The sequence below is a fragment of the Papaver somniferum genome, chromosome 5 (assembly GCF_003573695.1).
Source record: "Papaver somniferum cultivar HN1 chromosome 5, ASM357369v1, whole genome shotgun sequence".
Classification (NCBI taxonomy): Eukaryota; Viridiplantae; Streptophyta; class Magnoliopsida; order Ranunculales; family Papaveraceae; genus Papaver; species Papaver somniferum.
Window position 1 is genome coordinate 137,884,485 of NC_039362.1, and position 26,719 is coordinate 137,911,203.

Consider the following 26,719-nt stretch of genomic DNA (forward strand, 5'->3'; position numbering starts at 1 on the left):
TAATCAGATATGCAGCGGTTAGAACACATTCACCCCAAAAATCAATTGGTAAACAAGCTTGAAAACGTAATGCACGAGCAACATTGAGAATATGATGATGCTTCCTTTCCACTCTAGCATTTTGCTGTGGTGTCTTAACGACAGAAGTTTGATGAACAATACCATTCTTTCGAAAATAAGAAAGTAGACCTTTAAACTCAGTCCCATTATCACTGCGCAGAATCTTAACCTGTCGCTTAAACTGGCGTTCAATTAACGCAAAACAAATTGTTAGCAAGGTAGGCACCTCATCTTTGGTTTTCATCAGATATACCCAAACACATCTAGAAAAGTCATCCACAATAGTTAAAAAATATCTCGAGTTACAGGCACGATTTACACGATAAGGGCCCCAAACATCACAATGGATTAAATCAAATAAATCAGCTGCTTTATTATCACTCAACGGAAATGAATTACGATTTTGCTTGGCTCTATGACAGACTTCACAAGCATGAAAATCTAACTGACTATTAATGCTACTGACTTGAGGTAGAAACTTCAATGCTTGGATAGAAGGATGGCCAAGCCGTTTGTGCCATAATTCTATAGTAGCCTTCTCTAACACGACATTAACACGAGCTGGTACCCCAGCTATCAAGCAATAAAGCCCATCAGTGAGCTTACCCATACCAATCTTCGTCCTCAAAGTGTGGTCCTGTATAACACATTCAGAATTAGTGAATTGAATACTTATAATATGCTTCTGTGCACGTTTATCATGCGGGGAAGACAAAAATTGAGACACGGATATGAGATTGCAGTTTAACTTTGGAACAAACAACACATTATGCAAAAGAAGAGAGTCATTCAACTTCACAATCCCAATTTTGGTTGCCTCTATACTTACACCATTAGGCAGACCAACTTGAATAGGACAAATATCACGACAAGATTCAAACAAAGTGTCATCGCAACAGACATGATTGGAGGATCATGTGTCAACAATCCAGGTAAGGCCACTCTTACCATTTAGACGAACGTGATTTGTAGTGGCTGACACCTCACTAAAGATAGCATTTGCCTTAGTTGATGGTTGAGTACTGAAAGATGGTGATTCAATGTTGGTATGAGCCGCAGACCGACGTCTTGGTTGGCGACCATATGGATAACCATGCTTCTCCCAACAACGATCCTCAAGATGTCCATTGTGCCCACAATAAGTACATTTCAATGGAGGTTCCCCCCCCCCCCACCCCCACCCCCGCTTTTCGAACCTTGTGGCTTATGTCCGTGAGCAACAAAGGCCATTGGAGTAGCTATGTCCTCCCTTTTCTGAGTATATATCTTGACTTCTTCCTCTTATATGAGACGAGAATATACAACATGTAGAGAAGGAAGTGGTTCGGTGCCCAAAATACTAGAGCGTACATTAGCATAATAGGGTACGAGACCCATTAGGAGTTCACGCACCTGATCATTATTACGCCGAGTACGTAAAGTCACATTCAAACCACAGGTACAACCGGAGCAAGAACATGAAGGTAGAGCATCAAAATCATTGATGTCATCCCAAAGTTTCTTCATCTTCCCGTAATAATCTTGAATGGACTCTCCATCATTTTGTTTGCAATCAACGACATCGGATTTGAGTTGATAGATTTTTATTCCATTCCCTAGAGAAAAACGAAGCCTGATATCTTCCCGTAAATCGAATGCAGTATCACGATAAGAAATTGAAGACCGAAGAACGTGATCAATCGTGTTAAAAATCCAAGCAACAATCATATAATTGACAGTCCACCAATCATCCAAATCAAGAGAATCAGCAGAAGGTTTTGAAACTTTACCATTAATAAAACCGAGTTTCCGTTTCGCACCCAGTGAAATACGAAACCCTTTAGCCCATTCTTCATTGTTCGATCCTTTGAGAACTACATGTGTGATGATAGTTCTCGGTCCATCATTTGAAGCTAGAGCATATATTGATGTCTGATTGTTAGGTGAAGAAGAAGATGAGTTATGCAAATTGTCACCCATATCTACACCTGACTCACGATAACATGTAGGTTTTAGACACGAGATGAGACAAGAAGATGAGAAATCTGTTTGATCTTTTCTGCCTTGTTTCATTACCAAAGAACTCCTATATAGGGGAGTTTGATTACAAAATATATTATGTGATATCCTAACAGAGGTAAATATCTCACAGACTATGTAAGAAAATAATTACAAAATATACGAGAATATACATCTAATAATTCACTCTGGTTATACTTTAGAACAATTTGGCTCGCCAGGTCAGTGTCAATCATTAACATTTTTGAGGGGGTCAAGAATCCATTTTTAAATTTGTCATGATGATCAACAATGAATCATCTGACTTTCTAAGTCAATCCAACCCACTAGACAGGAGTGGAAAAATTGTTCTGTTCAAGGCAGAAGTAGCTCTAAATCGCTTTATCACGTTAAGTCCACAAATTCAATCGAATATGTTCTATTCAAGGGAGAATTTTCTTTTTCTGTTTCCTAATAATCGATACTGCTTCATGGGATATCCTATTTCAATCTCCTATTAATTTGTTGATCTTTTGATTGAATCGAAAGGGTCTCTGGATTGAACCCTGAATCCTTTCAATTGGCTAAAGGGTTTTAATGTGAATTGGTTTGGGGTATTTTGCTATTCTCAGACTGCACAATCCGTGTTTGATAAAATTACTCATCTAGATGTAGTTCTGTTTTAGTATGTTTTAACATTATGATATCAGAGGTAGTTAGGAAAATAAAAATTAATGACTCAATTAGTTGTCTAGTTGAGGGCATAAATTTGAGTTGGATGATGGGGTATCCAACTAAGGGTATCTGGGTATGTGCCGCTCCATTACGTTTCTTATTGTTTCCTTATCCCTAATGCCCGATTAAGATACTGTCTAATTTTTGTTGATTGTTGTCTAATGTGGATGTCACAAATATGGTTGTGTAGAATTTTTTTCAAGTGCTAATGCAGTAGGGAAGTTAACATCAGTGATATGGATTAACGTGTAACAGGTTAAGTAAGATGAAATGCATAATTATCTCATAACAAATGATATATTCTCTTTTGGGTGTTCAATATATTGAATGTCAAAGTAAACCATTTGTGTTATGAAATTTCCCATTTTATCAACTATGTCTGACTCTGCGTGCTTAATTTGGTCAAAAACTACAATGGAGCACATCTCCAAGAGTTGAAAAAAGGTTGGTTATGATTCTGCGGAACCAACAACAATTTATCCATGTTTAAGTAGTTCGTGGATTTTTTGTAGATCAGTTCCAAGTTGATCTACCTATCTGTTACAGGGAAGGACAAGATCAGGCCCATGCACATGCCATATTTTTATCTTTAACGAATTATCTTTTTTCTGCATGTTAAATTAGATTTTCTCATACAACTTTTCCACTTTTAGGAGAACGAGAATACAAGATGGAGAAGAAGAGAAGTCGTAAAAGGATGACTATCCAGAACGTTTTGAAATCAAAGAGTAAATGTGAAATTCCCTCAGAGATGCAAATGTGCATGGTGAACAGGATCCCCTCAGAAATTCTCATGGAAATACTTTCTCGCTTACCAACTGATTCAATCTTGCAGTGTAGACAAGTATGCCGACCATGGGAAAATATTACTCATCATCCTTCCTTTGCTGATATGCATCCACATCAACTTTTGCATCTGAATGGTAAAAGTTACTCATGTCATTCTTCTGTTATTGGTGCTATGGTCGATGTTGGTTTGCTTTTTTGCTTTCGGTTTCCACGTGAACTTGGCTTCCAACTTTACTATGGTGAGTATGGCAGTCAACCAAATAGGAAGCTTAGAAGGATCAACCAGCCTTCCATGAACTATCACTCAATTGTTGGTTCATGTAACGGGTTGATTTGCTTTTCTGAAATGAATTTATCTACTTCTGTGAAGTTTGAACCTGTCTGCATTTGTAATCCTATCACTAGAGAATACGTGAACCTTGCAAGACTGCTAGAAGTGAAAGGTGAAAATAAGTTAGATTCTATGGTGTGTGATTTCGGTTACCATCATTCTATCGAGAAGTACAAAATTGTAAAAATCAATTATATTGAGGGCAAACCCCTTGGGCAAGTCCAGGTATATACACTTGGCGATGGCAGTGGTTGGAGTGACGTAGGAGAAACCAACTACTCACTGCAATTCAGTAAAGATACTTGGAGAGGTGCCTCTTATCGCCGTTCCCCCTTAGGGGCATTTGCAAATGGAGCGAGGGTCATTGGCTTAACAAGGATCTGAAGATTGTGTCCTTCGATTTGGCGTCGGAGAAGTTCTACTTGCTCTCATCACCACCTGTTGTCCATGTTGTAAATGTGTGGAACCTCTTTCAACTTCAAGTATTGGGAGGATGCCTGTGTTTTGTTCATCAAAAGCTAGATGAATTCTTAGATATATGGTTCTTAAGGAAGAAAGGGGAAAGCAGTAGTTCTGATGTAAATGAGCAGGAGGACGACTTATGGACTTGGATTAAGGAGTTCAGTATACCAATTGGAGGGAGTGCAGAGCCATTGGCCCTTACAAAAAGTGGTGAAGTTCTATTGCGGTACAAGTCTAATCTCTATCGTTATGATCCAGTAATTGCAGACCTGGAAAAGCTTTTGGAGAAAGGATTTGGTGCTCGTTTCGATTTTTGTTGTGCAGTTCCTCACATGAACAGTTTTGTTTCCCTGAAAGCTCTTGGAGAAAGGTGTAGGCGCAGAAAACGATACGATGCTAATCCATCAACCAAGGAGTTTTTCTATGACACGGCAAAAGAAGCCTAGTGGAGAAATTGATGCATGAAATGTTTCAATGGATTTTAGTTGCAGGCTTTCCGGAAATCATACGATTTGCACCACGTTTTTGTTGTTGCATGAAATATTATATTCTCTTTTCTGTTTCAAGTTGAGGTGAGCCACTAAATTCTGATTCTGTAAGTTACTTGTCACAAGCAGTTCTTGGTAGACAAAATTGGATATTTCATATTCATTGCGAACCATAATTTTGGGCATACCAAAATCTTTCATGGCATACTGAATGAAGACAAAAAAAGGTTGTTGAATAGCAAAATCAGATAACCCCTTAACCCAAATTTTTTTAATGGCAAATCTGCCCCTTACGTATTAGTGTTAATAATCTTGATTAGTGATTAAATATTTTGTTTAGAGATTAAGATAATTTTCAGAATTATAAGAGTTGTTTAGATGAAAAATATGAGGAAAAAAAAAATCAAAGTTTTGGTTTGGTTAAGAAGGAGAGAAAGAGAAGGAGAAAGTGAGAAAATTATAATTCTTGATTCAATGGAGGATGAGGAGGGTCATATATCATCTAAAAAACCTGGGAAAATACACATCAACTACACCAATGATTCCCAAATGGCTGATTTCTTAGATTATGAATCATGGTTCGGCGAAACAGGTTGAGGTTCGGCTCACATCTATGAGCCGAATCTACCAATTGATGAACGGTTCGGCTTACTGAATCTGTTTACTGCATGCGCCGAACCTATAATTTCCAATTCCCACCCTTTTGCTAGACACTAGTTAGGCTTATATGAAAGTTTCATAATAAGTCGAACAACATCCTGAATAGCCCGGAATAGAATCATTACTAATTCGGCTTACAAATCCAAATTCGTATGTGCCGAACATAATTTTTTAATTTCTGGGTTGAAATATTGTTACTGGTTCGGCACATATGGAGAATATCGTATCAGCCGAAACCTCTTATGTTCAAGGTTCGGCACATAATATGATTATCGTCTGAGCCGAACATGAATTTGTTAATTTTTGGTCCAGCAGGTAAGCGAGCGTAGCCGTTCCCCAAGCAAACTTGTTACAAGTTTCAAGATTCTTTACCAATTGGAGATAATTAGCATTTACCTTGTTTCCGGTAGTGTCGGGAAAGATGTCTCTACCAAGAGTATAAAGCAAGTAGGCAGTTCCGGTTTGCTTCACTTTGACGGGATCCATTATCAACAAACCTTGTGTGACTCTTTCCTTTGTGTTCTCAAACTCCCTTTTCAAGTTAGTCAACTTGATCTTCTTATTCTTCTTATTTCTGCCACCTGGTATGAAAACGGTATCGACATCTTTAACTGATCGACAAAACTCCAACTCAGTTTTCATTGAACCCCAACCAACGCATTCCAGGTACAAATTGTATAGCTCATCCCAACTCATGTCATAAAAACCAGCATCCACACTTACACCCCTTGCTTTAAGACCTGTAATCTTACTAGCCTCATCAGGAGTGATTGACATCTCTCCAAAAGGTAATTGAAATGTGTAAGTTTCTGGACAAAAGCGCTCGGTAAATGCAGAGGCCGACACACTATCATATTCCTTATGTCCATAATTGATAGCAGGCCATAAAGCACTGGCTTGTACGTAAGCAATCACCTCAGGAACCTCTTCATCAAGACTCCATTCCGCTTCCCTCTGGTTTCTCAATACTCGGACTGCACGGTTGTGATCAGGAGTCTCATAAATTCTCTTCGCCCAAGAATCGGCATAACCAATCAACACATTTCCTCCATCTTCCGGAAGACCATGAGGCAAACCATCTGATCGAGGTGTAATTACGTCATCTTCATCAGGAATGTGTAAACCAGTGATCCGTCGATCATCATCGTTCTTCTCTTTCTCGGGTTCTGTCACCTTCTTACCTTTCTTGTCTTTCTTGGGTTTTCCTTGGGGTTGTGTTTCTTGATGAACTTCTTGATTATCATAAACTTCTTCATCTTCAGCTATTCCTTCTTCTTGTCTTTCAATTCTTACTTGTCTTTCAATTCTTACTTCTTCTAAAGTTCCTCCTCTACCTCCCGCTCCCAATTTTTTATTACCTCCTCGTCTAGGATCGGGAGTTTTAGAAGTAGAAGGTGTTACCTCCATCTTCTTCCTCTTTGTAGCTGCATTGGTCCTGACGCAAGTATGAAAGTTATAAGACTAATTCGAACAACAAAGAGATTTGGAAAGCCAAAAACTTGTAAGAAAATAAGAAGGCTCGGCTTACCCGAAATAACACATATGAGCCGAATCATGTCTTGAAATTTTTATTAGCTTACACAGAGAGTGGAACGGCTCATACCACAAAACAATTATAAGACGATCCCATATATTCGGCTCACAACCGATACCGTCGAATAAGCCGAATCTATGATTATGAACTCAAACATGTATTCGGCGCAACATGATATAATATAAATAAGCCGATCCTACACACTTGTAAAATTTACGAAATTTTAACAATAATATTCGGCGCAACACTAATACTATCGAATAAGCCGAATCTATATTTATGAATCGAAACCTTTATTCGGCGCAAAACTAATACAACCATACAAGCCGATCCTAAGCACATGCAAAAATTCTGAAATTCAAACAACAATTATTCGGCACAAAACTAATACTACCATACAAGCCGATCCAACGCACATGCAAAATTATTAGCCGATCCTATATATTCGGCTCACAACCGATACCGTCAAATAAGACGAATCTATGATTATGAACTCAAACATGTATTCGGCGCAACATGATATCATATAAATAAGCCGATCCTACACACTAGTAAAATTTATGAAATTTTAACAATGATATTCGGCGCAACCCTAATACTATCGAATAAGCCGAATCTAGACTTATGAATTCAAACATTTATTCGTCACAAAACTAGTACTACCATATGAGCCGATCCTATACACATGCAAAAATTCTGAAATTCAAACAACAATTATTCGGCACAAAACTAATACTACCATACAGGCCGATCCTACGCACATGCGAAATTTATGAAATTCACAAAACATATTCGGCGCAAAACTAACACCATCGAATAAGCCGATCCTAAATATAAGTCTCTGTGTCACCAAGTTCGGCTCAAAACGGATTTCAGATATACGCCGAGCCGTTCAAATGCACTTTCAGGGTTCAGTTTCAAGAACAGCTCGGCGCACATCTAAGATTTGTTTTGCACCGAACCATACCCTGTAACCGCCGCAGAAACATGATTTTGACGAATTAAATCAATCAAACCAATCAAAAACATCAAATACGAGATGGATTTGTAAAACTAACCTTTTTATTCTCATTTGTGGAGTTGGTTCTTCTTCAATCTCTTCTTCCGGTTGATTTTGTGGTTGATTTTGAGTTTCTTCTTCACTCTCTAAATCTTCTTCTTCTTCAATGGGTTGTTCAATCGCTCGATTAGAACGAGATACTGGCTTACGGCGAAGCATTATATAGATGAGTTTAATCGTCGACTAAATTTTCACGAATCGACGATTAAATTTCCGCGATGATACGATGAAAAAAAAGGAAGAAGAAGTGTTCGGCTGTTGTGGAGGAGGAAGAAGAAGGGGTTAGGGATATGAAACTGATTTTGGTTTATTGATTATAGGTTTTTGTATTAGGGATAGGGATAGATTAGTAGTAATTTAGAGAATTTAAGGGCATATAGGTAATTGAACCACCCCATAGGGTACGCCTTATAAGGTCACCCAAGTTAGGACTAGTCCTTTGTATGCCTTGAAAGTTTTAGGCATGCCCAAAATTGGTGTTCATTTCACCCCGTCATCAACCTCCTAAGATTTCACTTATTGTACTTGTGACCTTAATAAGGCCTTCCGAGGCCAAGTCCAAATGATTTGGGCTACCTTGCTCTACTTTCATCTGAATCTTGCATTTTTTGTGAAGAATTTCTTAAATGTAAATTAATTTCAGAATTGCTAAATGATAGGAAAAAATACAATAATCTCTCTCATACAGCTCCTCCCCCGTTGGAACCAAACCAAACCAAACCAAACGTATAGAAGTAGTAGAAAAAGACACCTAGCGGGACCTCAGTAAGTTGGATTATATGCATGGACGTTAAAGACGCGACTAGGTTATAAATCTGGATAGTCCAGTTTCTGATTTGTCTGTGTATGGCAAAACAAATAGAAAGCAAGACGTGCAATTTACTATTACTGTGAGAGAATGTGAACGTGCACCAAAGAAAAGAATCATGGTGCTTACTAGTTCCTACCTACTAACCGTTGTCTCAAGAAAGAATAGTTTGTTATGATATTGCTAGATCGAAAATACCCGGAGCATAGCAAAGTTTCGGATGGAAAGATTTAGGAGAAGGTAGGTAGAATAGAAGTGGATCCAACTGATCATGATGCAGCACATGAGATGATTTCCCTAAATCAGGAAGGGCAAGTAAAAGGATGCATGTGCGTCGATTACGAGACCACGAGCATGTTGTTTCGTACCACCTACTTTCCGGTCCTACACCACGGAAAAAAAAAAAACGCGAAACGTATCTTTCTTGCTGGGACAGTCGGACCCCTCCTGCAGTCCGTGGAGGTACATAATTCGTTTAGGTCTTTAGTTTAATAATACACTTCCTCGATTGTTTCATTTCATTTTGTCTTTCTTTCTGTACAACAACAATGTTGTCTCTGTAATCCTCTATCTTCTTCAACCATTTTATCTCTTTCTTTCAGAAGATAGAGATCAGATGGCTGTAACATCCTCATCTTCATTGTTTAATAACATCATAATCACTACTACAAATTCTTTTGATCGTAGACCATTGCTTGGATACTTATTCTCTAATTCACAAATCCTTCACAAACAAACCTCAACAAGATTATCTTATTCTAGGGTTTACTGCAATTCTCATGTAAGAAGAAGCTCTATCTTTCCAATTTCATTTGCTTTTTGATATTTTGCTGATTATTCTTCATTAATTATGTGCACAGTTTTTCAATTTTCACTAATTTGCTTAAAATTGGAACTGAGATGCGTACTAGGAAATTTCTTTGGTATATGCTTTTCTTGGTTACATCTTTCAAATTCGACCAGAACTGTAATTTCTTGATTCATTTCAAGATTTTAGTGGTATCTGGAAAATAAATTCGAACAATTAGGGTATGGATAAATTGTGATATGCTGAGATTCTTTGGTTTTGGTTATTTTTAATCCAAGACAAGTAGAGAAGGACTGAATTGTGTGTTTTATGGATTGGCATACAGGCAGAGGAGCTAAAACCACGAAAATGTTCTCCAATTCTAGAGAGTACATTACTCTCAAATGATAAGGTATCGTCTACTGGCGACTGGAAGGTAGTTCCTGATATTTGGAGGTCTACCACGGAAAAGTATGGGGATCGGACAGCGTTACTGGATCCGTATCATGATCCACCTTCAGAGATAACTTATAAGCAGGTAAGATTTCTGAATTGGCTGTTATGTCTGGGTACTTTGTGACACACTTTTTGTATATATGGAGGTGGGATCTGTTGTCGAGATGTATATGCACAGCTATGTAGATGATATGATGACTGATTTTTGGTGAGGGTGGTCTACTCTCCTCAACATGATCCTCGCCATATGGTATATCATTTTAAAGTTTCTAGTAAAATATGTCATATCTGTGGAAATCCATTTCATCATTAGCTTACCCAGCATAAAACGTGTTGGAAAGTTTTAGAATGGTGCAGCTTATTGATTTATTCATGCCCTTGTTGAATCCCCAATGCGCTACACTTTTCCTCATTTCAACAGAATAAAATTTTTTAACTGAAATTTCAACTTCCTAGATTCCAATATGTATCTGTTTGGTTTCTTGCCTTACGTTTTCATTTGATTGTATCTTCAGTTTTGTTCATGGTTATTCACTTTTCTCCTATTGATTTAGCTTGCTTTCATAGGATTATAATATGTAGATATTATAATCCTTTTCTTTCTACTGGTAGCTGGAGCAGGACATATTGGACTTTTGTGAAGGACTACGTGTTGTGGGAGTAGAGCCAGATGAAAAGATTGCTCTCTTTGCTGACAATTCGTGTCGATGGCTGATTGCCGACCAAGGTGCTTTGTGTTCTTATGATTTCTTATGTTATATGAATTCTTTAATGCTAACACCTTTATTTTGGTGGAGAAACATTGGAAAATTTACAAGAGTGGGAAAAAGCAATGTTGGAATACATTTCTGATTGCAATGATTTTTTTTTTTTGCCTCGATTCATAACATAATAAAACAAACAGAACAATTCCGTAAAGCACACATAATGCATTTATTCTCTATATTTTATAATTAAGTGCAAGTTTTTCATTGCATCAAGTTATTAAATCGAGATCTTGTACTTAAACATTGACCAGGCATCATGGCGACCGGGGCAATTAATGTTGTACGGGGGACAAGATCATCTGTTGAAGAGTTGCTGCAAATATACAGTCATTCTGACAGGTTAGAGAAAGAGCTTATTTATACGGTATATGATATAGAGTATATGTAAAAAAGATGCATGGTGTGAGATGCTCATGAGTTGACACGTGAAGGATAGAACTCCACTTTCAAGGTTTTATGCAGGAATTATTTTAATATCTTACATTTTGACGTTTCAAATGTATGACTTTCATTTTTCTTGGCATCTCAGCGTTGCACTTATCGTGGACAATGCAGAGTTATTCAAGAGGATTTCAGAAACTTTCATCTCCAGAGCAGGTGTAAGATTCATTGTTCTTCTCTGGGGTGATAAATCTTGCTTAGGCGACAGAGCAGTAGATGGGATTCCTGTGTATGACTACAAGGGAATTACAGATCTGGGCAAAGAAAGTCGTAGAACCTCGCTTGATTCTGCTGAAGATGGTAACTTTTTTAGCACAGTTGTTGATTGCTAATTGCATGAGATATGCTCTATTTTGTGTTTTCTCTGATAGATTATGCGTAGATATATTTTTTTTGTCCATTTTTTTTATTAAGTGTCAATTCACATTTAGGGTTTTGTCACCCTTACCGACGGCGCATATATTGGAGATTTAGTGCGCAATTTGGTATGCAAAAAAATAAAAATCATACATATTCAACAGAAATGTTAACGAAATGCCTTTTCTACAAATCTTATCGAATTGTTTACGAAATTCTTCATTTGGCTCAGCAAGATATATGGAAGTATGAAACAACCACAACATAAATTCCTATAGATTGCATTGACTGAGCACTTTTCTTGATAGCAGTAGGTTCGTCTCCGTAGCAAATTGTTGGAGATCTTCAAATTTATTTCTGATGAAAAGTTTCAGTATATGAATATCCATATCCTGTGCTCAGTGACCTCTTTTCTATATTTTTTTTTCTTTCTAAGTACACTAAAAATTCACTTTCGAATTGCTTCTTAATCGATGATTTGAAATACATTCTAAGATTGGCGTGTAAATATTAAAATTTTCAAACATGTAACTTAGGTAGCTATGTCTTTTGTATACATATTTTCTCATTTATTTCCATTACATCATCTTATATCCTTTGAATACATTTTGTTATGTTTCCGTATGTTTTCCATTTCATTTTGGTGGGAGCTTCATGATTCCTGGCTTACTGATATAGGTGGCAGGAGATATGCTTATGAAGCTATCGACTCTGATGACATTGCTACACTTGTGTACACAAGTGGAACAACTGGCACCCCGAAAGGTGTTATGCTCACACATCAGAATTTATTGCATCAGGTTTGTGTTGCTTGTTATCGCATTGCTAGAATAGTTTCCTTCTCTAATGGCTTGATGAGTTTGATGCAGAACCACACATCTTTGTTTGGTTATGGTTGTATTTATATGTATGTGTATAATCATTGGTATCATATATTCATCATGAACCTTACCAAGACTCTACTTGCTTGAAGCTTTGATGTGGATTTTGATATTTCATGTATCTAGCTCGAGCCATGGAATTTATAGGAATCAATATGTTGGCACTTTGAGAAGAATAGAAAGTTGTTAGCTCGTAAGATTCAGTTGCTAGATATGATTTATTTGGGAGACCTAGGTTGGGGTAAAACTTTAATATGTGAGTTATGCTCTCGGTTTACCTAGAAGATAAAAGGTTATATTAGATTGGCAGATGGTTGGATTATTTAATCATATGAGTTCAATGTCTTAATCTAGCCCAGATGCATGCCTGGGAATACTCAAGCTCTTCACATGATCTAGGTCACATGCCCAACCCCCAAATATTTGTCATTGCCCAAGCTTATATTTGTATAAATTTGCTTTTTGTTTTCTCAGTTCTGTTTGCTCAGTTTTTTGCGCAAGTTTCACTCTGTTTTATAATTGTGACTTACTGTTTTCAGTAAGAAATTTTATTGGATCTTGACTATATATTTCTCATTGTGTTTTTTCCTACGTCATGTCGATGGTCATCATTTCTATTTTCTATTTGTTTTAGAAAACCTTCAAACTTATCCTTCAAGTGTTTTTATTAATCGTAGATCAAGAGCTTGTGGGATATTGTACCTGTCGGACCTGATGATAGATTTTTGAGCATGCTTCCACCTTGGCATGCATATGAGCGAGCTGCTGAGTATTTCACATTTACTTATGGGGCTGAGCAAGTATACACAACTGTAAAAAATCTGAAGGTATGGTCTTCTTATCATTCTTTTGAATATCGTTAGCAAAGAAGCCTTTTTTACATCAATTATGATTTGTACTGGCTCAGAAATGTGAAAAAGTGCCCTTATCTTAACTACAGGCGGGTTCTTTAATTGGTTCTCGTCAAGTTTTATGTCTGGCTTGATCCTATTTGACCTCATAAAATATTTAGGTGGTACATTTCTTTTATTTAAGGAGGTGTTAGTTATGGCAGTTTTCTTATATTTGAAATCGATTATGTTGATAGGATGACTTGCGAAGTTATCAACCACACTACCTAATTTCTGTTCCTTTGGTATATGAGACGCTCTACAGGTACCTTTTACCTTTTTGTTCCTGAGATTTTAGTGTATCATTAGAAGGAATTTATGGTTTGTTCACTTTGTTACTTTGCATCTGCCATAGAATTTTTCAAAAATATTTGATTGTTTGGATATCGGGTCTGGGTTGTGCGTTGCAAATGTGTTAAGTCTTCTGTATGGAACCATAACCTCTACATATGTTGAGACTTCAAGGTTAAAACATTTTAACCTTTTATATTCGTCTTTGTTAAAATCAGAAACCCCACATTACACCTGTACTCGTACACTGTTATTGGCTCCGTAAACCAAAGCAGTTTTGTTTCCTTCTAAACTGAATGTAATCTTGATTGTACTGGAGACTTTTCAATTCCTGTGCATGTTTGAGAGGTCAAACCTAGATAAAACTTAAGAAGAAAGGGAAGGTAGATTTACAATAAAAATAGTTTATATCGGCATTTAAAATGTCAACTTGTTGAGAGAGAGATCTGAAAACCAAATTACAAAAGTATCTTTTCTACACAAAATGTTAAGATAACGCTATCCGCACGCACTCCTGGATTTCCTGGTATTGGTTATGTCACTCTTCTCATTAGAGTTTGTTTGCACTAGGTTAGATCTTTTATTGCACTACTCTCATTGTCTTTGTTTTTAGTATACGAGGAAAATATCTCTTTGTAGGAGTTGGATTTCTAGTAAGTCTTCATTTTGTCTTGGTTGCTTTTAAAATAATGTGAGACCAATTTTGAGTACTGAATTAAATAAAAGATAGGGTTTCTTTTTGAGGGCCTAACTATTAGTTGATGCAGTGGTAACTTAGCCATTATAATTTCTGAAACCAGGAAAAAATGATGCATTGCGTGAGAATTGCCTATTTGACATTCAAAATTATGGAAACAATGCATCTCCTTTACAACCACAAACCATTTACTTTTACAGATATGACTTGGGTTATGTGTCTGTACTGCAAGGTTGTTCCTCAATGTTCTTATGGTCTTTCATTTCTTCACTGCAGTGGAATTCAGAGGCAGATTTCTACAAGCTCAACCATTCGAAAGCTAATCGCACTTACTTTACTAAAGATGAGTATGATGTACATGGAGGCAAAGCGAGTATATGAGGTGTGAACCTTATCTTTTTGTCTAGCCTTGTGAGTAATGTCTTTCAGTGCAACTTATCAAGGAAGATTAGTGGGAGAAGTTTACTTTTCTGTTGTAGAAGTTGGACTGGAAAAGCTCAGTACTGCAAGTTCTAGCTAACTGTGCTATTGTACAACAAGCTGAATAAGTTATAATTTCAAAGTTGCAGTCAGATTTATTGCATCAATTGATTTAAGTTTCTGTTTTAGGGGAAGTTTCTCACGAGAAATCAAAAGGCACACCCACTCTTTATTTCAATGGTAGACCTGTTGTGGGCAAGGATTACAGCTGCAGTTTTGTGGCCATTGCATATGTTGGGGAAGAAACTTGTCTACAGTAAAATTCACTCAGCAATAGGAATCTCAAAGGTATTGCTGTAACATATTCTAAATGTTGTTAGCTAGTAGCATGTCTGATCAATCATTTTAACACACTGCAGGCTGGAATAAGCGGTGGTGGAAGCCTGTCATTGCATATTGACAGATTTTTTGAGGTCAGATGATTCTTTCATTTCTCACATTGGATTCTGTCAGAAGTTTGTTTCCATTTTACTCAAATTTTCATACCTACAGGCAATTGGCGTCAAAATACAAAATGGTTATGGTTTAACAGAATCTTCTCCGGTTGTTGCTGCTCGAAAGCCTGACTGCAACGTAAGCAACATTTAGTTTCAATCTGAGGTTTTAGTTATAACTAAGCAATATTGTTTTCTTGAAGTACTTGGACATTTGTATGATTTCTAGTGTGAGCTCGTATACTATATTGCTTCACGTTGGCTTTCTTTACCCCCTCATGTTTTTTAGTTTTGCTAATTTTATACATCAACACTTGGCTAGAGTGGAATTCATTTGACTTACTGCTGCAGACTTACCGTTTGAAGGTAGGTTCTTGGCTCGGTTGGGCACCCACTGAAACATACAGAAATTAAAGTTGTAGATTTGGAAACTGGTGAAGATCTCCCAGCTGGTTCTAAAGGAATTGTCAAAGTTAGAGGACCACAAGTGATGAAGGGTTACTACAAGGTAAATGTACCATTTAATTCTACTAGTCATCAAAGGTTATCAGTTTTTACATATTGTTATTTGAATGTGCTTCATTGTTTTTGTTTCTCGACTTAGAACCCTTCCGCTACGAAAGAGGTCCTAGATGAAGATGGCTGGCTTGGTACGGGTGACATAGGTTGGATTGCTCCTAACCATTCAATAGGACGGAGTAGTAAATGTGGAGGAGTGGTTGTTCTTGAAGGGCGTTCGAAGGATACAATAGTTCTTACAACAGGTAATTCTGGAAGCACCAAACTATCAGTTGGTTCTGTTTTCCTTTCTGTCACTTGCAAAATCATTTGTATTACAAAAGTTATGTAAGAAGTGAGAGATAAAACTCAGACAATTATTATGTGATGAATGTAAGGTGAAAATGTTGAACCATCGGAACTAGAGGAAGCTGCTATGCGGAGTAAACTCATTCAGCAAATTGTTGTCATCGGCCAGGTAAATACTACGAATCTTTCCATGAAAATCTGTTTTTCCTTGCATAACTTTTAAGGTTTAAAGGACTAAAGCCTTCAAAGAAATTCATATTTGTAATATGCCAACTGTTCTATACACAGTTAGTTAGCCCTTCCTTCGTAGAGTAAAACGGACACCAAGAATAAGCTTACCATCTTAGTATTCTTAAGGCGGGTATTAACTCTGATAATTTTCCTATAGGATCAAAGGCGACTTGCAGCTCTAATTGTTCCAAATAAAGAAGAACTTTTAGCAGAAGCGAAGAGGCAGTCGATTTTAGATGATGGTGCCTCTGAAGTCAGTAAAGAGAAAACAACTAACATTTTGCATGCAGAACTGATTACATGGTAAATCTCTATCTTTAGCTTATTACTGGATCATCACTTGGAATCTAGAAACTATGTTAAATGCATGAATGTCTGAAATTCACTATGACTTTTTTTGTAAATACATTTTACGTGCTGTATTTGTTATCTGATATGTTTTTCTTACATGACGGGCTCTCTATTTTGTGCAGGACCTCGGGATGCTCATTCCAGATTGGACCAGTACTAGTCCTTGATGAACCTTTTACGGTAAATATATTTAACCATCTTTATGCCCTCCATTCTCTGTGTTGGACTTCACCAGCCAAAGAATAAAACATCAATATGAGGGTGGTTATGTCAGAACCAATCAAGACTGCCCTATGCTAAAAATGGCTCAACATATTGGCAATCACATTCTTTTTGTTACCTTTTCTAAGAATATGTGATAATTAACATATCTGTATCTGACGGCTTGTTGCAGATTGACGGAGGTTTGATGACACCAACCATGAAAATAAGGAGAGACAAAGTTGTAGCTAAATATACAGATGAAATTCGCAAACTTTACAAGTAGATATGCAAATACAAGATGTATTTTGGTTGATAAAATGTTGTACCAAGACTTGATCCTTAAATGATTGGAAATGTAAACCCCTCAAACAACTAAAAATGAATAAAAATGGATACCGGAGTTGGTCGATTTTATGACTTGCTCCATCAAGCTGATTAATCAGTGTCTTCAAGGCCTCTCTCGCTCAACCTCTTCATTCTTTCAGACCTCTCTCCTAGGGCTTCCAATGAAACAAAGCTGCTGTTCATGTGGGGAATTGCATTAAGTAGAAATAACTCCCGATTCACAACATCTACATCCCAAAGTTCTAACACCGTATTGGCTTTTGGTTCATAACAATAAAGCGTTGAACTTTGGTGCATAAAGAGGACTTCATTCTTCTTTGTAATTAATAACGGCGTAACCGGCGAGTCGAGTCGTATGATATACTGAAGTCCCTACTCCAACTTGCCGCCGTTGCGTTTTTCTGTAGAGACCACTGGTATATGACCCGTGCTGTAACGGCCCGGGATTTCGTTGGATGTCAGTAACTAATTAAAAACATTATTTTCTTATTTTTATCTTGTTGTTGACATATTTTGTTTGCTTGGCGATGGGCATCAAAAAATTTGATATGTTGGTTATCTTAGTAATAGCAAAAATTTTGATATGTTGGTTATCTTAGTAATAGGGCACCCATAAGAATCCCCAGTTATAATCTTTTTTTTTCATTAAATTATTGTAAAACTAATTTCAACTCAGAAAAGTTTTTGGTATAAAAATCTTTTAAATTTTTTTCGGTTTGCACGAATATGTATAAATCTATCTAAACTCGCAAGTGATCAAGCGAGTAATAATTATTGAAATTAATACTATTTGAATTGCCTTATTGCAGCCTAAATAATTCGTTCCCGAAAAATTTGTATTATAGTCTTATGTGTCGCAGTCGCACCATTATGCTGAATCTTTATCAAATGAGCAATAAGCCTGCAAAAATTCTTCCTCGATCGTCGGTATTATCGGCCTACATTCATCATCCATCAGATTTGGTGATTCTATTCCGGTAATTTTTCTTGTCATTCCATCGTATGATTTCATTGAATCCTCAAATCCACTCTTTCATTTTCTGTTGGAATATTTTGAACCCTTTATAAATAGCTTCTCCCAGTTTCGTTTAAGATATAAGAAAAATCAATCTGTTTTCTCTGTTTCAAAAAGCATCATCAGAAATCAGAAATCTCTTTGTGTGTTCTTGATTGAATCAAGGGGTACAAACCTTGAATTCAGTTTTCGTTGCAGGGCTTTCATTGTATCCTGAAGGCAATATTTCGCATACCTGTTGTAATCGCCAATTGTTATTGGGAGGGTAGAAATATTTGTCTAAAAGAAATTTATACAAGCCTTGAAAGTTTTGGAGTGCAACACTTTCTTCTCTGTGTCATTCATCCTTTGTGAAACCCAATTTTTTTCCAACAGTTTCTTCACGAATCATCAATAATTATGTGTTTAGGTGATGCATGAAATATGGCTTTTGCTTCATTTTCCTCCTCACCGGAACCTGCAATTCTCTCGACTACATCGTCGTCTCAGTTCTTCACGATATTCTTCAGCATCCTTGATTAGTTTGATTATACTTTGTGAGCTTTCGATTAGGCCTTCCTAGACGGTGACCTGGTCGAAATTCCGACAGTAGATTCTTCCGTTTGTCCTCATCTCGGTTGATGGTTTCTAAGTGTGTGTAAGCATCGCGGTTCATTTCATAATCAAGATAGTATATTTGTCTCCGCCACGTTTTCTTCTTTTCTCCCGACTTTCTTCCCACCATGGACCATTTTTTTGTTTGAGTTTCAGAACTTGCACTACCATCCGTTGTCGTTTCCTTCGCTGAGACGCACATTTTGAAATAATCGTCATCGTATATATTATTCAAATAAAATTGTCGTTGGTTATTACAGATAATACAAATCACGGAAAAGTATCACTGCAGTTTAAATGAAAGGATGATTTTGAAAAGCGACACGGCGACACCACTGCTTCTGCATGCAAACTGGTATCTCCACCATGTGTTTATTCTCCGACTTTGTAACTGTGCCATCCCACCAACACTCCATTTAAAGTCTTTCTATTCGGATTTTCTTTTTGCTTAGCCAGCTCAGTGGTTCTTTTTTTAGGGAACGATTCACGAGGGTATCCCGTTTATTTAGGATTGTCTATAAAACTTGGTATATTGTCATAACAAAACTAGTGACAAAACCCCTAGGTGACCAACTTAAAGGAACAAAAAAACCACCCATATTAATTTTAACAAATTAAATCAGTTTCGTTAAATAGTGACACAAAAACCCCAGCTCAAATAATAATTAGCAAATTTAATTTTTTTTACTTTGAAAAAACCCAAACATACCCTTCTTCATCTTCGTCTTCTCTCCTTTCTTTTTTCCTCTTTCTTTCTCTCCTTCTCCCCACCACCATCACCACCAGCAGCGATACCAGATCTCACCAGCAGAAACTTTATGCTTCCCCGACCACACTAGCACCTTCGTATCTCACCACCACCACCACCTTCGTCCGCCTCCTTCCATTCCATCACCACCTTCGTTCCCTTAACCCTTAATTGTTGAAATTAGGGTTGCGATTTTAACTTCAGTTGAAGAACAGAGATGGGTTGGTGACGAATTGATGATTGAGATCGATTTTTCTAGGAAGGGATGATGGAGTGGTGACGTTTCTAGACAAGGTCTAGGAATTGATTCCATGGTGGAAATGAACTACCGATGACGATATGCTCGTGTTGGGAGAAACGGTGGATTTAGAATGATAATTTGAAGTTTTGAAGTATTAAAAAATCTTATCATTTCACTAATTTTTCAATTGAATTGGATACCAGATTTCGTTTTGTTTGACATTTCGTTGGTTTTTATTCTTGAGAATTTGATTTTGATTGTTACTGTAAGGATTTATTGACTTGGTAAAAATCTTATTTCCTTCTACTTTTGATTGTTACTGTAAGGACTTATTGACTTGGTAAATTTAATTCCATTTACATGTTTGATGATGAATTAGATTTATTCTTGAAAATGTTATACCAAATAGTAGTGAGATTAACTTGCCAGGTGCAAGATTTCGTCCCTTGTTTGCTCTGTGTTGGTGGAAATGGGATATGAATATCACAGTTAGTCTTATGTTGCTTGTTGGTGGATTGATTTTTTTAATAGTAGATGAATTTTGAACTGAAGTTTGTCTAAGTACTTTAGTCTAAAATGTTGAGATCAATGAAGTGTGCATTACTGTCTCTTAGTGAGGTCCATTTTATGGGCTAACTTTTTAATTGAAGTCCATGCCAGTTAAAGAATTGGTTAAGGAAAGTGTACAAGTTGTTGGTTGTGCAATTATTGAAAACTTAAGTTGCGTTTCCACAGTTAACTTAGCAGTTGACATTATGTGGTTTGTTAATGTTGAGCCATCATGCATACATTTCAAAGTCATATTTTGCAGTTCAATCTGATAGTTATCATCTATGGTTAGAGTGGTTAGACTAGGTGCCCCTGTTGAACTTGAAAACTTGTATAAGTACCACAGTGTGGCCCTCTTTTGACTCCTGCACCGACACTTGTGTGCAGCGTAAGTGAAGGAAGCATCTCCCTAAAACATGCTCTTTTTAATTTCCGAGTACCTACTTGAGATGATTTGAGCATATGGAAAGAGAAAAGTAATTATTCTATTCTTGTTGTCCAATATTCTTATATCTTATTACTGATATGTTGGAACTGCTTGTGTTTGGTTCAGGGTGTCAGGTACTCAGTCAGACCCATCAAATTGATGCTAGAAAGGAGAGAAAGATGGAGACATGAAGGACTGCTCTTGGGATGAATAAAGTTGATGAAACTTCTTTACTACAGGAAGAAGGGAAACATGAAACTGTTCTGGAAACAGTTGAATCTGATTCTGAAATTAGGTGAAGAAGAGGGTCCAAAAGAAGGTTTAATAGAGAAAAATGATGGCTAGAATTGAAATGGGAAGCAGTTGCAGGTGGTGAATTAGATTGTGGAGCTGAGTAGAGTCAGCTAGGAGATGTTGCTGCCGCTGCTTTCAGATTGGCAGTGTGCAAGTGTAGCTGCTGGTATTGTTGATATGGTTATTGCAGTGATGGGTTTGATATGGTTATTGCAGTGACAGGGTCTTGTGACGAGTTTCATTTGATGCTGCTAGTAAGCTCCGGTTGCAGCTGCAGTTAATATTATAGAGAAGGTGGTACTGGTGTCGGCTTTGAGTTGGTTCTCTATGAAGAATGGTTTGAGCTGATGCTTGAGAATGGTTTTTAAGTACAGTTGCAGGTTGAGAGTGTAAAGAAGAACTGAGATGCCTATGTTGGTGGTGATTATGAACTGCAGCTGGTGATAATCAGAATCCATGGAGGAACTGGTGTTGCTCTGGTTGAATTAATATGGATATTGCAGGTCCAGTTGAAGATCAAACTGAGCCTGAGATGGAGCATTTGTGGTGTTCAGGTATGAGCTTGAACTGAAATGGAAGGCAGTAATGCAGTGGGTATGGGATTTGAAGTGAATTTGTAGTTGCAGGTGCAATGAAGTGCTGCAATACAATGAGGAATTGCCTGTAAACCTAGATGGAAAGATATACCAGGTGAAGCTGAGTAATGGGTCTTGAGACATAACTGGTGGTATTGTTGTTGAAGCGCAGAACCAATTATGGTTTCATCTTATTTATGATGAAACCAAAATCGGTTTCATCGTATTTCAACAATGTATTTCTATCGATGAAGATGTATAATACCTCTTACAAAATTTCTTGCAGGTGATTTCTCATGAAACCAATATGAAACCAAAGTCGGTTTCATCGTATTTATGATGAAACCAAAATCGGTTTCATCGTATTTTTGGGAGGTGGTGGTGGTGGGCGGTCGTGGTGCTGGTTTTGGTCGGCGGTGGTCGACAGTGGTGGTGCTGGATGGTAGGGTGGCTGGTTTTGGTGGTGCAATTACGTAGTATCGGTGGTGGTGGTGGTGGTGGTTGTCGGAGGTGGTGGTGGTGGTTGTCGGAGGTGGTGGCGGTGATGGTCGACAATGGTGGTGCTGGATGGTAGGGTGGCTGGCAGTGGTGGTGCAATTGCAGTATCGGTCGCGGCGGCGGAGCCGTGGTGGTCGGTGGCAGAGCGGTGGTGGTCGGTGGTGGCGGCGGTGGTCGGTGGTGGTGGTCGGTGGTGGCGGCGGTGGTGGTCGGTGGTGGCGGCGGCGGGCGGCGGAAGTGGTGGCGGTGGCGGCGGTGGTCGGTGGCGTTGGCGGTGGTCGGAGGTGGTGGCGATGGCGGCGGTGGTCGGAAGTGGTGGCAGTGGTTATCGGTGGCGGCGGTGCTTATTGGTGGTTGTTTATTTCTTATTGGGGGTGAAAATATAATAAGAATTAAAGTGTGGTTGATTTTTGTTTTTGTTGGGGTGATTTAAACTAAAAGGGTAATATAGGCAGTTTATATTAAATGGGGTTTTTGTGAACAATTTGTTTCGTTGGAGTTTTTGTATATGGATAATGACAGCTTTGGGGTTATAACTCGCGGACCATTGTCATAATCAAATATCAATTTTTGTGCTTTTTTTCATGAATAACGAAAATTTATTACGCCATTCCGGATGAATTTAAGTAGATAACGTCTCATTTTGAGTCATGTCCCGTATGTAAATGAGCAATGTAAGTGTATGATGACGACATTCTTGGGGCGGAATCGAAGGGGAATTTGAATAGCAATCGAATGAGGATGTAAAGCCAAAAAAAAAGGTATAGCAATCGAATGAGCACACTTCATCGGGAACTGTTACCTTCTTCGTGTCAAGTAGGGATGGCTTATTCTCATAAATTATGTTTTCCCTGTGTTCGTCATTTGCTTCTAACCGTGCCGGATTCATCCTCCACCTTCATTCTAAGGCGTAAATCAAATACGTCATTTAGAGGCGTACTTGATTTCAATAATTATCACTGCAATATAGATTTTCATTTATTTTTTTTGACTACCGCTCCATTCGTTGTGTATCCATTTCGCACAATACACAATAGTTACCGTCGCTTCGACTTCTATGCCAGATTTCTTCCCAAAACTGCATTGTATCGTAAAAAGCTTCCTTCTAACACTGTATCGTAAGAACTGTCTTCTGATCTCTCAGGTTTTTGCTAATGGACAACCATCCCACGGAAGGAGTTATTTTATATTCACGCCAGTACGCTATGGTCATAAGACAGAATTTGTATGTAGGTCAACAGGCGAACTGTGACGCAACATTTGTTAAATTCAAATTTCACGGGGATTGGTGACTAATGAAAGTAATCATTCTCAAGATAAATGGTTACTACAACACTAATTAATTCAATACTTCCATTGATCAGTTCAATGAATACAAAACACCAAGAAAAAGGGGTTTGCAAAACAGAGATGGATTGCATTGACTCATATATCTGGTTCAATGTGTTGAAAAGAAAAATAGAACTCGTTACAGACCCTTTTTTATCTCAATTAAAAAGGCAAATATGCTCCCATGAAGAAATCTGGTTCTGCTTGTGTGGTGCTCTTCCATTATTTACTATTTCTTGACTTGATAAACGACGTACCCTGGAAACCATGTCAATAGTCAGTGACAAAAAAATCTTGTCGCCCAGATATACTGGTGCTCCAGCATTGCACAGCCGCTGCAATGCTGTCTGGTTCAAATTTACAACAAACATAAGCCAAAATCAACAAAGAAACCATCCGAGAAACAAAAACGCCCAACGGTTGCATGCATCAAAAGATATACTATGTGTAAAGTGATTCTGACTCACCGGATATAATAGTTAGACTCAGCTATAAACCTACTCCAATTCATAAATTGCATTTCGAAAAGCTGTAACCCTGCACATGTGAGATGCCCGTATCATTACCAATCTATAATGTCATTTTTAATAAGATTTTCAATATTGCCTGTATTTAATGTAGGAATAAATAATTCTAAATTGCACAGGTGAGATGCCAATATCGCCATCAATAATTTTAACTGTGAAACCTAATCCTTGGAACGCAAACAACAATGTGTAACGTCATATACATATATACTTAACCCATAAATATTTCACAAAAGGCGGGACCGATATCCTTAAGTTTTCCTGCAAGTTTCTCCTGCCCTTAGCCTAGTTAATTAGTTAATCTAAGAAAATGAGATTTGTATTATCTTATTCCAAACAGGTACCGCACACTCAGTATGCACTAATTAACGTTTGTAATATTGTTGAATCAAAAACTTCATTCTCTACAGATTAAATCAATTCTTAAACCTAAGAATGGGCAATCTTTTTTATTTTTTTAAGCATCTATCAAATATGCTAAAACAACCTAACACCGAAAGAATCTGAACTTGCATAATAAACTGAACTGAGAGATCCGATTGAAACAATCAAAGGGACATACAACACTGAAAGTATGGCCTAATATATCCCAATACCATTCAGATCCAGTGAAATTTAATTGACACATACTTGAGATGGATGCTGGCCTGTAACACAAAAATGAGGGAAATTATATCGCACCAACCACTTTATTCGTGCACTTGTTGCAGCCAAATAGTACCAAACAATGGAATCCTAACATCCAACTTGCACTGTCTTGACAATAATTCAATTGAGTACCTGCACGCCACAATCGGTTAGCCATCTGTGATGTCTTTTAGATGTGACAATACAAAGATATGCAACATTTCTAGATACTTAAGTGCACTTGGTGAGTGAGATCTCATTTGGCATCCATTAGTTCAGAAATGGTTTTTTATATAATTGGGATCAAAAGGTCCAAAGCAGGAGGGTTATTTAGAGTTGGGATTGTTATTTGCATAATCCTTGTCCTAAAGATGCTGTGAAATGGCCAAGCCAAATTCAAAATTAGCAATCTAAGTGCCCAAAACCATTCCCTATATTTAAAAATTACAATTGCAGTAGATGAATATGGAAGAAAAGATAAACCTGGAAAGACTAACCTGGTAAGCTAAATAAATGCTCAAGTACAGCTGTTGGTTATGTCGTGATTTTCCTTCTATTTCCTGTTTCTTCAATATTTTGCAGCTGTTGGTTTTGTCTACGCAAATGACAAAACCTCCATTTCTTCAAATGTCTTTGGTGGATTATTAGAACTACAGTCAAATTTCAAAAGCTTTATTTTTAAACGAATATGATGAACCGAAGTAGGAATGTAAGATTTAAATATGCTGTTAGCGACCCTCGGCAGGTAAAATGATTGAATATTGAAACCTAATAGAGCAACAATTATACAAAAGGATAACTATACATTGACTCCAAAGACAACAATTTCTACTGCATGCTTACTTCATTATCTTGATAGTCCGTTTCAAAGGGTTTCCTACTTTTCTGCTCTATTAAATACACGTCACCAACCCGAAGCAAGGCCAATTTCCAGATTAGGTTCTTTGGTACATCCCCTTGCAACTCATCACCCTGAGACACATATGGATTATTTTTGATCAAGTTAGACCATTTTAGATTTTTATCTTACATTGTCATTTCAGAATTGCATTTCACCAATCCATAGAGAAAAATACTCATAAAATCAAAAACTAATCAAATTTTTCAGAAGTTGCAAAGCTCATGTTAAATTTTATGAGTAACGAATCACAATAGAGTTCCAACAGAATTTCATTCAAATCCTAACCTAAAACATCACAAACCGATCCAAATCAAGTAGAATTTAATTGACCTTTACCTAGGATGGATGTTGCTTTGTCTCGGAATATGTCGTGCACCAACAAAAATCTGCAATCAAAAAATCAATCAGATATATTTCTTGAAAAATACCTAATAAGCAACAACTTGGATGGTCAGTGAATGGATTGATCACTATTGAATGAAATTATGAATGATTGCAGGGGATGGGTATTGTAGTAACGCAATTAGTGAATCAATAGCTACTAAAAAAAATTGTGAATCAGAAATCTAGGGCTTACCTTTTGATAGCGAAAAAATAAAAACCCAACATTAAGGAAGAGAAATAAGAACCCTGATTTGAAATACCTCATACGTGTTCTTCTTCGATCTGTTGGACAGATTTCTAGATGCATGTGAATTTATAAGTTCCGTGAGCTCATAAGAAGAAACGTATGTGGGTAAGTTGATGAGGTTCAAAAAAGATTCCATTTGATTTCAAAGAAGACAACATAATCCCATTGATTTCCGAGAATTTGAAACGGTTCTGTTCTATGCGTTTTGTTTTCTCAAGGGATTAATTAGACGCATTGAAACAGGCTGGGTACGTGAGATACTGCCAGACGTTGGATGTGGGCTTAAAATAGGAGTGCATTCTAAGCCGCCATTTATCTTTTGCGTCTCCCTCCATTTTCAAAGCAATAACAGCCGCCGATCGAAGAAAAAAAATACTGTTCTCATTCGTTAGATTGGGCAAAACACATTTATTTTTGTAAAAAACAATAACAGCCGTCGA

The 26,719-nt window shown here is 37.4% G+C and overlaps 2 protein-coding genes and 1 long non-coding RNA gene across 6 annotated transcripts; 2 read left to right on the forward strand and 1 right to left on the reverse strand.

Annotated features, from left to right (window-relative positions):
- The first annotated feature begins 2,267 nt into the window (after positions 1-2,267).
- On the forward strand, positions 2,268-5,007 carry LOC113282871 (F-box protein At3g07870-like). The gene is made up of 2 exons (XM_026531975.1): positions 2,268-3,216; positions 3,426-5,007. The coding sequence occupies exon 2, from the start codon at positions 3,443-3,445 to the stop codon at positions 4,274-4,276; it is 834 nt and encodes a 277-aa protein (XP_026387760.1). The 5' UTR covers positions 2,268-3,216; positions 3,426-3,442; the 3' UTR covers positions 4,277-5,007.
- A 4,408-nt stretch (positions 5,008-9,415) lies between these two features.
- LOC113282872 (probable acyl-activating enzyme 16, chloroplastic) lies at positions 9,416-17,417 on the forward strand. Its single transcript, XM_026531976.1, has 18 exons — positions 9,416-9,685; positions 10,038-10,229; positions 10,760-10,874; positions 11,166-11,253; positions 11,444-11,655; positions 12,391-12,512; positions 13,271-13,420; positions 13,681-13,748; positions 14,748-14,853; positions 15,081-15,239; positions 15,311-15,364; positions 15,444-15,524; positions 15,756-15,893; positions 15,990-16,149; positions 16,282-16,361; positions 16,581-16,726; positions 16,897-16,954; positions 17,169-17,417. Exons 1-18 carry the CDS (start codon positions 9,521-9,523, stop codon positions 17,259-17,261), a joined length of 2,187 nt encoding a protein of 728 aa, XP_026387761.1. The 5' UTR covers positions 9,416-9,520; the 3' UTR covers positions 17,262-17,417.
- A 6,171-nt stretch (positions 17,418-23,588) lies between these two features.
- Positions 23,589-26,518, reverse strand: LOC113277864. 4 transcript variants are annotated; one of them, XR_003325189.1, is made up of 7 exons: positions 26,293-26,518; positions 25,985-26,034; positions 25,591-25,719; positions 25,245-25,397; positions 24,751-24,900; positions 24,061-24,130; positions 23,589-23,851 (listed from the first exon to the last, which is right to left on the reverse strand). It is a non-coding gene; the product is annotated as an uncharacterized LOC113277864 (long non-coding RNA). The 4 variants fall into 4 exon arrangements; XR_003325190.1 differs by having other exon boundaries at positions 24,806-24,900; positions 26,226-26,518; XR_003325191.1 differs by having other exon boundaries at positions 24,802-24,900; positions 26,226-26,518.
- Between the last annotated feature and the right edge of the window lie 201 nt (positions 26,519-26,719).